Below are 16,575 nucleotides of genomic sequence, written 5' to 3'. Positions count from 1 at the left end.
ATATCACATTATTGTCATGAAAGGTGTTAACTTTACCTTATCAACCGATTTTAAATGGAGTCATTGGGATAAATTTTAAATCATGTATCAAAATGAGGAAGTAAAGTAGCGATTAATTATAGTTGCATATACATTTCTTAAAAGTAACTTTTGTATAAGATGGGTGGGGTTGTGAAATTACATGGGATTTCGAAAACATGACAAGTTATTTCTCAAGTTATAAATGGATGTTTTAAAAACTGTGTTGCATCATCAAGATACAAAATAACATATCAATGCACGGTGCGTACCATAACCCAGTTAAATTGCCAAACCCAACTAAAGTTGTCATTAAAGAGTTTGGATATTGATAAATAATCTAACCGGACATAATTTAATTTTATGATTGGCTACTTTTCATATTATCATTTTTAGTAACTTAATGTTTTTGTTTCATATGTTTTTCACTTTGAAGCTTCAAATTCTGGATCCCTAATACCAAACATATTGTTCTTTTCGGAATATCTAGGCCCGTGCAACGCACTGGCGCAATATCTAGTAACAATAACAAGAAAAAGATCTCAGTAAGAGTAAAGCTTTCTCCGTAACTTAATGAGTGAAAAAGTTGTCCGGGACTCCCCGGACATTGGATGAAATTGGAATGACATGTGAAAAAAATAAAAAGAGTCTGGGTCCGTAAGTGCTAATATTGCATGATACCACAAGGATTTGTCATGTAATGCGGGTCACAGGCCAAAACTCTTAAGCCTTAAGCTAAGGCTTAAAATAGTGGTTACATATGATCACGATAATAACAAGAAGAAATCCATAAATAGGACTATGCTCTATCTTCTTTCGGTATAAACACAATACACAAGGATTTATTGACCTTTATCTCTTTTTCTCATTAGGTCGCCGTCCTTTTCAAAGAATTATAGTTCCACTATGCAAATTACAACTTCAAATTTCTTTTTGACAGGTTAATCGCGGTGAAAATTGATCATCCCTTAACAATTTCACCATCCTAACTAGAAAAATATTTATATTATTCAAAGCTCAGATCCTATGCAAGAGGCAGTAAATTGTTAAGGATAGTTGGATATACTATTTTACTGTATCTTAGTCAGTCCCACAGTCAGTAAAACTGGATTGTAAAAACTCTTTGGATGATCCTATAGAAATGCCTCTGGATAAGGCGAATATAATTAGGGAAAACTGTTGAGTAAAATCAGATATGTGGGCTCCACTTACTTTTCATCCCTTCGCATTACTGACTGATACTGATTGCCATTAAATTTATTTTATTTTGAAGCCATTTTTGGTATGTAAATTTTACCTTTTTACCACTTTTCTTTTGTTTCTTTAGTCTTCTTTTGTACAGAAGAACCCGGTTTTTCCTCTAAACTCTCTGTTTTTCTTGTTATCAGAAATTATTAGACTGATGAGTTTTTCTTCGTTTTGGCAATTTTTTTTTGATTGATTATAGTGCAACTAGGAAATGGTAAAGATACAGGAGATGAATATGGGCAGCAGCAGCGGTAGTGAAGAAAATTCTGTGCGTTCTTCTTCTACTGCTGTTGCTCTAGAGTCGGAAATCAGTAGCGACCTAGAAGAAGTGTATCATGATTCTCTCATATCATTTCAAACTGCTGCTCCTTATTGTAAGGTATGTTGTTGAAAATTTTATCCGCATTACCTATTCCTATTTCCTTTTCTCACTAGTTGGTATATCATGAGACAATTGTTTGTTGAATTTAATTTGCTAGAGATTTGATTATTTTTTTTTTTTGTTTTTTGACAAGAGTAAAACCCTAGAATTATCATGTTTAGTGTGTGTGACTAGTAAAAGCAATTGCTGACAGAAAGTGGAATTTCAATTTTTTTAACAATTCATACTGTGCCTAACATGCTGATCAGTTTATTGATCGGAAACCTAAACCTTCCTTTAGGGAATTTCATTTATTAGGGTATTTTTGTAGTGTTAAGGAAAATCTGTGCCTGCTATATAGACGACGATACGTAAAATTTTAACATAATGTTCTGGTTAAGGATAATTTTGCTATAACAATGATTTTTTTTTTTTTTTTTTTTGAAATCTTCCTTTATGTAGGCAATCACAAAGAACAATCTTTTGGTGGCTCAGGTACGCAATTAAAACATCATCGAAGTCACTTATGCTTAGATATGTGTTTCTTTCGACGTTCAATTTTTTTCTTAATTAGATTGAAATGTATAATTTAAGCTGTACTGCATTGAGGATGAAAGAATTGTTGGGGTAAATCTTTGCAGAGGGAAGAATTGAGAAGGGTAATGGATTTTCTGATTTTGAACGAACATCACGCACGGACTTTACTTATTCATCACTGTTGGGACATTGATAAGTTATTAAATACCCTTGTAGATAAAGGAAAGAATAAGTTGTTTTCTGAAGCAGGTATTTTCGTTGTTGGAAGTAGAAATATTAGTAGCTTGGTGTCTTCACCTACAGTGACATGCAATATTTGCATGGAGGACTGCTCTATCAATGAGGTTACAATGATGGATTGCGGCCATAGCTTTTGCAATAAATGTAATCACTCTTTAACTCTCTATCAACCATGGTACTTGGTAGCACAATAAGAACTCTTCTGCATATTCGTTTTTGCAATGAATTGATCACCTTTAGGGGATACTCTATCTGGACGTTTTCTTTTAGTCAGCAAACTCCACACATCTCTGTTTCCATAATCAAGGATTCTGCAGGTTGGACGCAGCATTTTACTTTAAAGATAACTGAAGGGCAAAGTAGGCGCATTAGGTGCATGGCTCATGGGTGTGATACTATATGTGATGAGGCTATTATCAGAAATCTAGTCGGTGCAAAAAATTTAGATCTGGCGGAGCGCTTTGAGAAGTTCCTTTTGGAATCATATATCGAAGATAATAAACGGGTTAAGTGGTGCCCCAGTGTTCCCCATTGTGGAAATGCAATACGCGTTGGAGCAGATGAATATTGTGAGGTGGAATGTCTATGCGGCCTACAGTTCTGTTTCCGTTGCTCAATGGAAGTGCACTCGCCTTGCTCATGTCTTATGTGGAAACTCTGGACCCAGAAGTGTCAGGATGAGTCAAAGACAATTAGCTGGATATCTTCGAACACAATGCCTTGCCCCAAGTGCCACCGAGCTATTGCAAGGGATGGCGGGTGCGATCTAATGCGGTGTATTTGTGGACAGACATTTTGGTGAGAGTAATATCCTCCCTGCTTTCCCTTGTTCAGCGCCATGTGTAGCTTCTGTTGTCTTCCTAAACTTAACATTTAAAAGGTTTAATGTAATGTTGTATACTTGAGATGTATTAATCATAATGCTGTATACTTGTGACCTAGAGCTGACTTATTCTTTCTTCTGACAGCTGGCTGTGTGGCGAAGCTACAGGGTTTGCTCATACTTGGTACAATATTGATGGCCATAAATGTGCAGGAAAAGAAAAGATTGCACCCCATGTGATGAAGGACCTAAGTCGGTACATGCATCACTATGACCATTACATGGCTCATAAAAGATCTTACACGCTCGAGGTGAAACTTGAGGAAGCATTACAGATGAAGGTACTGATTTTGGAAAGAAATGCATCAACACGCCAAGATTTTAGTTGGGCAATAAATGGTCTCCGCATGCTCCTATTATCAAGGCGATTTCTTGCCTATTCATATCCGTTTGCATATTACATGTTTGGTGATAGCCTCTTCAAGGATGAGATGACAAATGCCGAAAAGGCACAGAAACAAAACATATTGGAAGTTCAGCAGCGGAGGCTCCAAGGAAATGTAGACATTCTTTCAAACCTTATACAGGAGCAATTTCAATCGTACTCCACAGAGAAACTCATCTTTACTAGGATGAATGTAATAAAGCTCTCAGAGCTTATTGATGCACAGTGCAAGCAAATGTGAGTCTTTTTCTTTTATTGTATATATCTTGATATTGTAACCTGGAAGTCACGACGAGCTGTAGAAATTGCCGCTCCTGTGGGTCTTATGTGGATTGATGTTGGTGCAGGCATCAGTTGATTGAGAGCGACTTTCTGGGCTCCTTGAAAATGGAGATCCACAATATTGCTCCCTACAACTCTAAAGGTGTTGAACGTGCTGTAGAACTTTCTCTATGGGATTCTGTAACTACTGATAGCGCTCCACCCTTGAACATCACTATAGGTGATTCAGGTAATTGAAATTCTTCTCCCCTGACCATGTACAATTCCCCTTGCTGAACTGTAAAACATCAAACTATTATTCTGCCGAATACTTACATCTTTCTTTTACCTTGTTACAGATAGTTTAAAAGAAAGAGTAGATAATGAATTGGAGAGACGACGTGTGGAGGTTCAAAATCATCAGCGACAACCTCCCCCTGTGCCTGCGGCTTTAGGGAGAAAGCGGATTTCTAGTAAACGACTTCTCAAGAAACTTCTAAAGATTCCTTCTTCAGTCTCAACATGCATGCTAGGCAAGGAAAAAAAGTAACAACCCAACAGCAGAAAAAATGTACAGTTCTAATTTTAAGTTAACAAGGAAATTGAACCAGTTCCTATCTTATACTCCATAGACAACAATATCCTGATATTTCCAGTAGACTGAAGTTTTTGAAAGAATCCAAGATTAAGAAAGAATAAGGGAGTTTGGAGGGTTCTACTTATCTATCTTTTGGTCTCTATTTTCTTTCAGTCACACGTTACATCTTGTACAGACAAAAACTGAACATATTTTATGTCTCTTATCTAAAGACTTCAGTAACACTTTCTGAATTCTGATTGAGATACTATTTTGTAATTGCTTATTCTTGCCATAAACGACATAGACATCTCGTATCAGGAGATAAATTGGGTCCTTGGCTGCTCACACCACCAGAAGTTAACAAGCGTAACGTCCTGCGGTCCTGCTTAGCAGCAGTAAGGACTAGTAAGGTCCATTGTTATTGATTTGGTTCTAGCATACCTGCTAGTACGGTTTTTAACTAACTTTTTATGAGGCATGACATGATTGAGGTACCAAATCAATCTAAAACAGTACCATGAGCCACCGACAAACGTAAAAAAACTCCTCAAAAAACGAGCAGTAAGAAAAAAAAAACCCAGCAGTAGTCGGCAAAGCGAGCCAATCAGCCAAGGATTCATGCGGTACCGAGCCAACAAAGGGAAACCGGCCTAGCCGGTTTCAAGTCAGATCCACACTCGGGAAGTACTAGTACAATATGGACTCTGGAGTAGGATTTTTCAAAGGGGGATGAAATTGGTTTAATACATTGAGAAAGATTTGGCGGTTCGATTCTTCGTCAACAAAATCTCCCTCCAAATTCATCCAATCAACCTTCAAAAACCCTAAATTTTTCTCAATTTCACACATCTGAGTTATCTTTGCCCTCATTCTGTTGTCTTCAATGTACAACAATAGCGTTTCAATCAATATATCTGATGACGAATCTGACGATATCAATGGAAAGAAAAGAACTAAGGTTCGAAGGAAACGTAAGAAATTTGGGTTTCGAGGTGGGAAGAATAATGATTTTCTTCGAAGAATGATTAAGAATTTATTGAGATGGTGGTTGTTTCTGTTAATTATACCTGCGATTGGATTACTCTTATTTGAAGCCTCTAGAATGATTGGTACAACAAAACCTATTCATGATTCGAAAACTGGCGATGAGAAAACAGATCCCGTTGTTGTTGTTGAAGCTAAGCATATTTTGGATAATCTTACTCCTGTTACTAGAAAGATTAATGGCACTCGTCGACGTAAGTTGTGCCATCGTTTGATTTCAATTTGTAAATTAGGTTTTCATTCAAAACACCTGTAACACACTTATTAGATGAGGATCTTAACATGTTTAAGATCGCAACCTACACTTTCAGAAATGGTGTCTCTAAATATCTAATTCAGTCTCCCTGTTACAATTTGGCGTTGTTATGTATATTGATAGTAGTGTTTACTTTGGGTATGTCTCAGCAGTTCAGTGTTTGATACTATTTTTATTTTATTGAATCAGCTTGTTTGGAGCTTCTACCTCCAGAAGCACTTGAGCATCTTGATATACCTGTTCATGGGCATGCCAGTTCTCATGTTAAAAAAGTGATTTACAAATCTGATCCAGACGCAGGCAATGCAACAGTGTTTCAGAGGAATACAGATGCAACAAGATATAACTTATTCACGGGAAATCAAACTCTTTATGAGAGAGAACAAAGTTTTAAGGTACGTATAGTCTATATCATTTCTTGTGAGTGGGTTTCATTGTACTCTGATCTTAAGGATGCAGGATGCTAACATCAATATGTGTGTTCAAGTTATTGAATTTGTTCACTGTGAATAATAAACGTTTCAGGTGAGTGAAACTGCTGAGGTGCATTGTGGTTTTTACAACGAAAATGGGGGATATAGAATATCTGATGAGGACAAGGCTTACATGCAAACATGCAAAGTTGTCGTGTCTACTTGTACATTTGGTGGTGGAGATGACCTTTACCAGCCCATTGGAATGTCGGAGCCATCCCTGAAGAAGGTAAACTTAAATTGCCAAGTTTATACTATTGGTTGGCAATTTTTTATGAACTCCTGCTTACTGCTTCTGTGTAATCCACATTATTGCAGGTTTGTTATGTAGCATTTTGGGATGAGATAACCGTTGCAGCTCAGGAAGCAGGTGGGAAGAAAATTGGCGAGGACAATATGATTGGTAAATGGCGAATTGTTGTTGTTAAGGACCTTCCTTTCACAGACCAACGCTTGAATGGTAAAATTCCTAAGGTAACAAAGAATGCACAACGTACCTCAGTGTTCTTGTCCATACATTTCTTTGGTGTCTCAACATCATTATAATTTTTAAGCTTGTTTTTCTATCATGGAATCAGTACGAGTGTTGAGTATTAGAATGTCATGCAAGAGTTGACACTGTCGGGTTGAATCCGATAAGATTAGAGCTACAGTTTTCGTAAGAAAGTTGTTATCACGTTGTCCAGTTTTAGCATCTTAACCTGCCTTAGTTCTTCATGTTCATGACAACATTGTTATCCAGGATCTTCACTTTTCTTGACAATGGGATAGGTTATCGAGGACTGATGCAAAACATAGTCAAGTCCTTGGTTTTTTTATATTGGTTCTAGATTTTGGTCACTTCTCAAACTTCTATTGACATAAATGTTTGACCTGGTTCTAACCTTTAATCTGTGATGGGATGTTGCTTATTATTTTCTACTGTTATCAGATGTTGACGCACCGACTGTTCCCTCAAGCAAGGTACTCAATATGGGTAGACGCCAAATCTCAATTTCGGAGAGATCCATTAGGTGTGCTGGAAGCTCTTCTTTGGCGTAGGACTTCTGTGTTGGCAATTTCAGAACACGGGGCTCGTAGTAGTGTCTATGACGAGGGAAAAGCTGTAGTTAAGAAAAACAAGGCAACCCCAGAAGAAGTTGAGATTCAGTTAGAGCAGTACCGTCGGGATGGCTTTCCCGATGAAAAGAGGTTTAATGGCAAAAAAGGTATGCTTGAAGTTATCACCATCTGTTGTTGTTCTGCATTTGGGGTTTTGCTGTTCTAGAAAATCATTTTAGTTGCAGAATGGTACGGAATATATGCTTAGTATTCGTCTTGTTAGGGATAAAATACTGGAATACAACCTTTATTGAAGGAACTATATCTCATGTTGAATCTGGATAGAAAAGTATATCCACTTTTGAATCTTTAATGACAATGTTGGTCTGCGCAGCTCTATCTGAGGCTTCCGTCATTGTGAGGGAGCTCACTCCATTGACAAACCTGTTCATGTGCCTCTGGTTCAACGAAGTGGTCCGCTTCACTTCACGAGATCAGCTCAGCTTTCCTTATGTGGTCAGGAAACTAAACATGAAGAATATCAACATGTTCCCTGTTTGTGTCCGCAAAGATCTTGTGAATAGTATGGGTCATAAGCAAAAAGCTAAACCTCTGATTAATTGAGATTCTTTGGTTCCCCCAGGTATATCTTTCCACCTTGGGTCTTGTAAGTCACTTAGGTCTAATTGTTGTTACTTTGTAGGTCATTATTGTATTCACTGCATCTCAAATTTTGAATTTATTTTTCTTGATTTCTCTGTGTAATTGCTGAGAAGAGAAAATACTCATGTGAATAACGATAACATACACATATCTAACATGTAACGATTTGTCATTCATTATTCATTTCTGCTTAATATGAAACAAACAGGCTTGACTGTTTTGATTATCTGTACCATCAAGCTTGTTGTTTTTAACTGTTTCATAGTATGGCATAACATGCTTTCTAAGTGTTCTATAGTAGGCTTTAGGATCTCCATTACACCCCCTATAATATTCGTTGTCTCACCATCACCAAGATGTGTGCCGTGTGGTGGTGATATCGATTGTTTGTTTAGTGGAGGGTTTAGTGGAGGTAATCTATGAAGATGCTTGGTTCTGGAATACGATTGGCCACGGCTGGTGCTGGTGGGTATGTTTTTGGTGGGGGCACCGTCATCACAAGGGCCAAGCCAAACATGATACATATCCCTTGTTTATGAATCTATGGTGGCTGATAGTAGAGAGACGGACACTGCCAAGTACTGCAAGACAAAGTTGGATTTGTGCGAGGGTGCGTGGGGATGTCATTCTTTTGTCTAAATGCCTTTTTCTTTGAAGTTAAGCTGTTTTATGTCTGATTCTTCCACGAATGATTCTGCCTTTATTATACTCCTTAGTAAGAGCAACTCCTATGGGATTCTACAAATAAAGTTGTTTGTGGTGCCAGGTGGATGGGCAAACTTATGCAGTGGGAGGAAGGTTCATCAATGTAGATTAAGCCAAGCGTACCATACAGGGCTATATTTCGTTTTACACCTATATAAACATACTCAATCCAATGATTTCAAACACACTCAACTTCATTTCATTCTCTTCACAAAAGAATCTCTTCTTTTCATTCGTTTCATTCATTATGGATCCTGATATGGAAAATGAAGAAACTCAATTGTTGGCGGAAACATTTTTCCAACAACAAGAAGCGTTTATGCAGCAGCTGGATCAAATGGATGCAGATTCAGAATAAGAGAGACCTAGAACCAACACCATACTACAATTGTACACCGGGCAAGTTCCACGAGATCCAGAACCAGGAACTGTATTGTTCAAAAGATATACATGAAGATTTTGAGAGGAAGGTCACGAACAAATAATACGTGATTATTTTCTTAATAGAAGTGTCTATTCTGATCAAGATTTTCAACGCTACTACAGGATGCCACACCATTTGGGCATGAGGATTATTGGAAAGCTTTGGGCATGAGGATTATTTGATGCACGAAACATATGAGGGAATAGTCCTGAAGGATTCAAGGTTATGGTTTTCCTGTGGATGACTGTGATTAATACATTCGTATGGTCAAAACAACAACATATGACAATCTCAAAATGTTTTACGAACCTGTAGTCAACCATTTTGGCCCACTTTTTTTACGGCAACCTACACAAAATGATGTCAATCGAGTACTAGTGAGAATAGGGAGAGAGGCTTTCCCGAAATGCTAGGTAGCCTTAATTGCATGCATTGGGTGTGGCATGGATGTCTGTATGTTTGGCAAGGTCGGTATAAGAGCCACTACACAAAACCAACCGTGATCTTGTAAGCGACAGCTTCTTATGATTGTTGGATATGGCATGCTTTTTTTGGAATTGAAGTATGGAAATTCTCCAACTGCTAATTTCACCATCAACGACCATAACTATAACATGGGGTATTTTCTGACAGACGAAATTTATCCAGCGTGGTCAACTTTAGTTCAAGCTTACGATGAGATACCTATAAAGGGGGAATTTGTCCGTGCTCAAAGGTTATTTAACATAAACAGATGGCATGTAGGAAGGATATGGAACGAGCATTTGCAATTTTGAACAGAAAGTTCCATATAATTTGTGGACAATCGTTCGTTTAAACCAATAGAAATGAATAGAATTATGCTCACCTGCATCATTTTGCACAATATGGTAATCGAGGAAACTCAACGGGATAAAAGTTGTGTTCATTATCCATATAAATATTTAAGGAAAGAAGTACAACCCGCCTGGGGTGTGCCTGCAAGAGGATAGTAGAAGAGAGAATTCAAAATAGAGGTTTACATTTAAGACTAAGGGAGGATCTCACTGCACATTTGTGGGCTGATTTTGGAAGAACAAATCCTGACAGGATTTAGTTTGTTTTTTGGATGCAATTTGATTTGTGTACTTTGTTTTCAGTAATTTGATTCGTGTACTTTGATTTTGTTAATTTGATTCGTATATTTTGATTTGAAACTGCAACTAAGGATTAAACTGAAACTGAAACTAAAGGGATTCATTTAATTTAAAATTAAAAGGATTACATCTAATAAGACAAAGAATTACATCAATAATTTAAAGTAACATCTAATAATGGCATTATTGATATCGACCTATAAGACGTCTTCTTCCCCAGAAGAATCACCGTCAACTGGTGGCCGTTGTTGGGCCTTCTGGTTCTTGAACTAAATCAAATTCATCTTATCAGCACCGTAGTTGTCCCTGATTCATCTTGGAAGTGTCCATTCCCAATATTCCTCGCATGTGTGCATTAAAAATATTCTTTTCAACTTCCTTACGACCTTTTTTCATTTCTGAAGCCATTTTCTTACGTTCAACTAACTTATCCATATCATTATTTTTTTGTTTTTCAAAATAATCTTGAATGTTGAAATCAGCTGAAGTTGATGATTGTGCAGCATCTTGAGCTTTCTTTCTGAGCTTTTTTCACACCCACTCTATTCCATACATTAGCATTTCCATTAACATTCAGATTAGAATTACCATTAACTGATGCACCAATGTTGTGTTAGTTTGTTTCTGGTGAAGAATAAGGAGAACCTGGAGAACCATGTTGGGATCCACCATGCTGGGATTGACTACCATGTTGGGATCCACCGATCTCGTAAGGGGATTTCTTTGGTACAACATATTCATCCAACAGATCAGGGTTGTATCGGTTGAGCTTTCTAAGGATGTGGAAGCATGCTTCACGCTTGAAACTCGAAGTCGTGTTTTTTTTTTGCCATTCCTCTCTTGTTTTTCTTTGCTGCAGTTTCAGTTATATAAATTATCTATTAACAACAAATTGATAAAAGATTTAAAAATCAATTAAACAGTATGTAAGTGCAACTTACCACATCAACATCAGTATCACCACTTCCTCTTTTTCGTTTCAACTGCATCATCAAAGAAACCCAATTGTTCATGTCTTTGATGATTGCACCAAAACGGTATGACAACCCGGAAGCATCACGATCTTTTGGATTCCCGGTTTCCTGATAGAATTGTGTAAAAATATTTCCCCAAAGCGTATGATGTGGTTGTTGAACACTATTGATTGGATCAAGTGTAAATGTTACATAAGCTCTGCAGATAGCTTTATCTTCCTCCAAAGTGAACTTCGGACCGCGAACTCTTTGTGATGCAGTATTTTGTGCTGCTTGACTTGCCATTTTCAATGAGAATTTTTTTTACAAATAATAAAGTGAAATTATAAGGTGGGTGTAGAAAATGTGAGTGAAGTGAAACTATAAACCTTTGTGGGTGTTGAAGGAGTGATTGAAGTGGAATTATAAGAATTTTTTAAGTGTAGAAGGCGTGATTTTGGAGTTGAAATCAGCTGAATTTATAGGGAGAGAATTGGTATCCGTTGGATTAAACTAGCCATTGACGGCTCAGTAAATACCGAACGGATCAATCTGGGACGAGCACCGGCTCGGCTAGAACCGAGTCTCGGCTCAATGTGAGCCGCTCGGCGCAGATAGAATCGATCGTCTCATATTGATTCGATCGACTCAATCTGAGACGTGATGAAAAAAATCTTTTTTTCTAAGGTTTGTCCACCCATTATAATCCTTTGCCAGTCCCACTGTAGGAGGTAAACTGGCAAATGTCCTGATATGCCAGTCTCATTGGAGTTGCTCTAACAAAATATACCTAGAACGGAGATCAAGGCATTCTTATTGTTAGAGCACTACTCGGTCGAACTCGTAAGCGTTGTTATCTCAAGCTTATTTGTCAAGTTTGGTTGCCAAAACTATAAGTCTTGATATTCAGTCTACTTATATCTATGTCTCGGATTAGGATAGAATGTGTAGTTGAGCTTTAGACTTCATGGCGTTCATTAATTGAAGACGAAGAACTACTAAGGGGAGCTTGTGGAACTTCATCAATAAAAGGTATGTGGAGACTTGAACTCATTTGTCACTCAGAAGTCTATTTCTATTCTATCTCCTATTGATACAAAAGTCGTATAACTATATAGATTTTATATTATACACATTTGATATTTCGAGTTGAGTTTAACTCGCTTACATATTTCTCGAAATATGTGCTGGTAAGCTTTCGTTTTAACCAAGTTCATCTTTTATTATTGACGAAAGTCAAAAGATTATCATGTGAAAATCGCTTGGTAACATCTTATATGATTTGTGTGAGACAATCATTTGATGTAGACTCGGAAGACATCTATTCTCGCCTTCTAAGAATGTTTCAATGATTAGAACGGGATTTAGAACTATTAACCATTAATTGGATATAGCACAGTATGCGTACTTGTATGCTAACTGTTGCAAATATATTCCAAGACTGGGAGTTTAGTATGCATACCCGTATGCATACTGATACAACAGTCGAAGTCCGGGAACTATAATATCCATACACGTTTGCGTACTGGTTCAACAGTTGCTGTCCGAGAACTATAGTATACATACCCGTATGCGTACTGATTTCAACTGAGTACGGTCATGAACGACAGTTTGTGTTAGAGCACTGCTCGGTCGAACTCGCATGCGTTACTATCTCAAGCATGTTTGTCAATGTTAGTGATCAAAACTATAAGTCTTGATTTCTAGCCTATTTATAGATGTCTCGGACTAGGACGTAGATTGTGTAGTTGAGTTTAGTTTTCATGGCGTTCATCATTTGAAGACGAAGAGCTACTAAGGGGGTCTTGTGGAACTTCATAGACAAAAGGTATGTGGAGACTTGAACTCATCTATCACTTGGAAAGTCTATTTCTACTCTATCTCCTATATTGAGACATAAATCGTATTACAATATAGTTTCCTATATACACATTTGAGATTTCGAGCTGAGTTTATCTCTCTTACATATTTCTCGAAATATGTGTTAGCAAGCTTTCGCTTCGACCAAGTTCATCTCATATCATGTGAAAATTGCCGAGTAACATCTTACATGGTTTGTGATACAATCATTGGTGTTGTCTTGGAATGTTTCGTAATGATTATTTTAATAACTTGAAAATCACTTTGATAAAATTTAGTTTGTGAATAATAGCTATATAACATCCTCTAAGAATGTTTCGATGATTGAAATAAGAGTTTAGAACACTTAACCATTATTGGATATGTCATGTTGTGCACTCTTGCACATATGTAATCCATGTCCGGGAACCATAGCATGCGCACCCATTTGCGTACTGGCGTACAGGTTCATGTCCGAGATTTTCTGCTGGGATTTAAAGTTTGCATACCCATTTGTGTACTGGCGTAACTCAATCTTAGTCCGGGTATTTCAAGTATGCGTACCCGTTTGCATACTTGAAGGTTAAAGTTCTAAAATCGGTTTTAAACATGAACATAAACATTTAGATAATAAGGAATGCAATCTTTGCAAACCGTGGCTATAATGTTCATGATTCATTCAAGTGAATCAAACCGATTTTGCTTCAATTGTGTTCTTGTATAATTCTATGAGAATGCAGCGATTGAACAACTCTTTAACTAGTTTCATTTGAGTCATTTGAACTAGTTATGGTTAAGATGAATAAGGTTGATATGAGAGTAATCATATGGCTAACCTCGGTTAACTATTTGTGAACCAACATGGTGTACACGTTTAGGTATGGTTACATAAACCTAAATGAGGGTACATTTAATTTGTGTGTAAAAATCTAAGTTTAATCTAACGGTTGAAAGATATTAGCTTGGTTGAATCAGGTTTTTCATGTAACGGTGAATATTGAATGCTTTGTTACCAAGGTAACTTGGATTGCAAACTCTGATTTGAAAACTATATAAAGGAGAACTCTAGCAACTGGGAAAACTGATCCCCACACCTCCTGTGTGTTACTAGTTGCATAAACTAGAGTCGATTCTCCTTTAACCTTAGGTTTCTATCGAGACCCTGTAGGTTAACGACTTCAAAGACTTCATTGGGATTGTGAAGCCAGACCAAACTATTTTCTTTGTAGTTGCGTGTTCTGATCTTACCCGATTCTATCGTATTGGGTACAATTGAAATAATTGACTCGAGATTAATTTCTCCGATAGGCAAGATAAAAGTAATCACAAACATCTTCGTCTCATTGTTTGTGATTTCACAATATCTTGTTTCGCTAGTCGATTAAGATTATTGTGAGGTGATTGATAATACTAGGTTGTTCTTCGGAAATATAAGTCTGGTTTATCAATTGGTTCATGTTCACCTTGATTTATCAATAGACAGAAAAAAAATTCTTTGGTATTTCTGTTGGAGACTGATTTATTCAATCTATAAACTTTTCTATGTGAGACAGATTTGTTTATCAAGTCTTCGACTTTGGGTCGTAGCAACTCTTGGTTGTGTGTGAGATCAACTAAGGGAATCAAGTGCGTAGTATCTTGCTGGGATCAGAGACTGTCTAGTTGATTCTCTAGAAAGTATATTGGAATAAGTCCTATCAGATTTCCAAACGAATTGTTGGGTGTGGTTGTTAGACCCCCGCATTTCCAATTAGTATCAGAGCAGGCAAACACATTAAAGATCTCGTAAGTCTGTTTTTGTAGCGATCTGATGATGGATAATATTATCTCTGAAAACGCTTCACCAGAAATGGATAAACTCAACATCGAGAGTGTTCTAGAAACCATCGACAAGGTTGAGAATCCTGACTTAAAAAAACTCATCAATTTCTTGTATCTCGAAAAACTTCGATGGATAAGGTAAATTGATGGTTCTCATTGCGAAGTTTTTATCAGAAAACCTAAACCGCGAGAACGCTCTAAAGAGGTTGTTGACCTCCAGAAAAAGTTAGATAAACAAATCCAGATCAATTTTGATCTTGCTGCAGAAATTGCAAAGCTTAAGGATTTGAAGTATGTAAAGTCTTTTTCAAAGGTTTTAAATGACGCCTCTAATTATTCTTTGAAGAATTGTCGTAATTCAGGTGATAAGAAAGGTCTAGGCTTTTGTGAAACCTGACAGTGCTAAGAACTCTTCGAACAAGGTTTATGATGTTGGTACATGCTTTTTTTGTGGTTCTCATAATCACTTTCAGCATGTGTGTTTGTCTTTCAAGAGAAAACTAAAAGTTTATGGTGATCTTCATAAGAAAGCTATTCAACTTTTGTCATCCTTTAAAAGACATTCAGTACTAACAAGAAATCCTAAAGTGGTTAATAGTGTTAGTATGGGAGCTTTTTCTCTGAAGTCAACATCACCCTTTCAATGGTTCCTTGATAGTGGGTGTAGCAGGCACATGACTGGAGATCTCTCATGGTTTATCACCTCAAGCGATTTTGATGGTGGACCAGTAACTTTTGGAGATGGAAGTTGTTGCTACATAAGCAAGAAGGGGACGATCAAGTTTCCCGGCGTTCTTGAAATTCATGACGTCGTATACGTTAAAGGTATGACAACTAATATTTTTTATATTAGTCATATCTATGACAAAGGCCATAAAGTTGTCTTCAATGATAAAGGATGTGACATTGTCGACAAATCTGGAAAAGTGATTTTTCAAGGATCACGTGGAAAAAATAATTGTTATCTTCTAGATACTCAGTTCAGTAATTGTTGCAATTTGACTAAGGTAGAATCTACACACCTTTGGCATGAGAGTTTTGGTCACATCAATTATCGTCTTCTAACTAAGATCATTAACAAAGAACTTGTTAGAGGCATTCCCAAAATCAATGCTAAGGTTGAAGGTGTATGTGGTGCCTGTCAAAATGGTAAACAAACGAAAGTTCCACACAAATCATCTCGAAATATTCTCACCAAAGCTCCACTTGATTTTATTCACATGGATCTATTCGTCCCAATTCAACAATCTACAGTGGATGGGAAGAAGTATGCTTTGGTTATGGTAGATGATTACACCATATTCACCTGGGTGGCATTTTTGGCTCATAAGAATGAAACACTCAGTGAGTTCAAGAGTATTGTTAATAGAATCCATAATGAACAAGGTCGCAAACTAAAAAAAATTAGAAGCGATCGTGGCACAGAATTCAAAGACACCAAAGTATTTGAATACTGTGACTCTCTGGGAATTACTCAACAATACTCTTCACCTATAACTCCGCAAGCAAATGGAGTTGCAGAAAGGAAGAATAGAAACATTCAGGAAATGGCAAGGTTAATGTTCCATAACAAAAACTTACCGTTAAGGTTCTGGGGTGATGTTGTTTTTACGGCTTGCTATTTGATCAATCATGTTCACTTACGGTCAAAGACCTTAAATACCCCCTATGAGTTGTGGTACGGTAAGAAACCCAACTTACACTATCTCAGAGTGTTCGGCAGTAAGT

General features: G+C 37.1%; 2 protein-coding genes across 2 annotated transcripts; both read left to right on the top strand.

The window, feature by feature from the left end:
- Nucleotides 1–1,389: 1,389 nt before the first annotated feature.
- Nucleotides 1,390–4,776, top strand: LOC113289280 (probable E3 ubiquitin-protein ligase ARI2). The gene is made up of 7 exons (XM_026538498.1): nucleotides 1,390–1,645; nucleotides 2,090–2,122; nucleotides 2,269–2,548; nucleotides 2,722–3,202; nucleotides 3,373–3,909; nucleotides 4,020–4,183; nucleotides 4,293–4,776. The coding sequence occupies exons 1-7, from the start codon at nucleotides 1,478–1,480 to the stop codon at nucleotides 4,481–4,483; spliced, it is 1,854 nt and encodes a 617-aa protein (XP_026394283.1). The 5' UTR covers nucleotides 1,390–1,477; the 3' UTR covers nucleotides 4,484–4,776.
- Nucleotides 4,777–5,233: 457 nt separating this feature from the next.
- LOC113289279 lies at nucleotides 5,234–8,173 on the top strand. Its single transcript, XM_026538496.1, has 6 exons — nucleotides 5,234–5,751; nucleotides 6,003–6,208; nucleotides 6,339–6,515; nucleotides 6,605–6,760; nucleotides 7,218–7,494; nucleotides 7,722–8,173. The coding sequence occupies exons 1-6, from the start codon at nucleotides 5,397–5,399 to the stop codon at nucleotides 7,949–7,951; spliced, it is 1,401 nt and encodes a 466-aa protein (XP_026394281.1). The 5' UTR covers nucleotides 5,234–5,396; the 3' UTR covers nucleotides 7,952–8,173.
- Nucleotides 8,174–16,575: the final 8,402 nt, after the last annotated feature.

The sequence above is a fragment of the Papaver somniferum genome, chromosome 6 (genome assembly GCF_003573695.1).
Source record: "Papaver somniferum cultivar HN1 chromosome 6, ASM357369v1, whole genome shotgun sequence".
In the NCBI taxonomy this organism is placed as follows: Eukaryota; Viridiplantae; Streptophyta; class Magnoliopsida; order Ranunculales; family Papaveraceae; genus Papaver; species Papaver somniferum.
This window is presented reverse-complemented; position numbering and strand designations above follow the sequence as displayed.

Excerpts from the sequence above, each read along its gene's own strand:
- LOC113289280 (XM_026538498.1), top strand. The coding sequence starts at position 1,478 with ATGGTAAAGATACAGGAGATGAATATGGGCAGCAGCAGCGGTAGTGAA. Across the intron at positions 2,549-2,721 it reads CCATAGCTTTTGCAATAAAT|GTTGGACGCAGCATTTTACT; the intron begins GTAATCACTCTT and ends AGGATTCTGCAG. Across the intron at positions 3,203-3,372 it reads ATTTGTGGACAGACATTTTG|CTGGCTGTGTGGCGAAGCTA; the intron begins GTGAGAGTAATA and ends TTCTTCTGACAG.
- LOC113289279 (XM_026538496.1), top strand. The coding sequence starts at position 5,397 with ATGTACAACAATAGCGTTTCAATCAATATATCTGATGACGAATCTGAC. Across the intron at positions 6,761-7,217 it reads TGAATGGTAAAATTCCTAAG|ATGTTGACGCACCGACTGTT; the intron begins GTAACAAAGAAT and ends TACTGTTATCAG. Across the intron at positions 7,495-7,721 it reads GAGGTTTAATGGCAAAAAAG|CTCTATCTGAGGCTTCCGTC; the intron begins GTATGCTTGAAG and ends TGGTCTGCGCAG.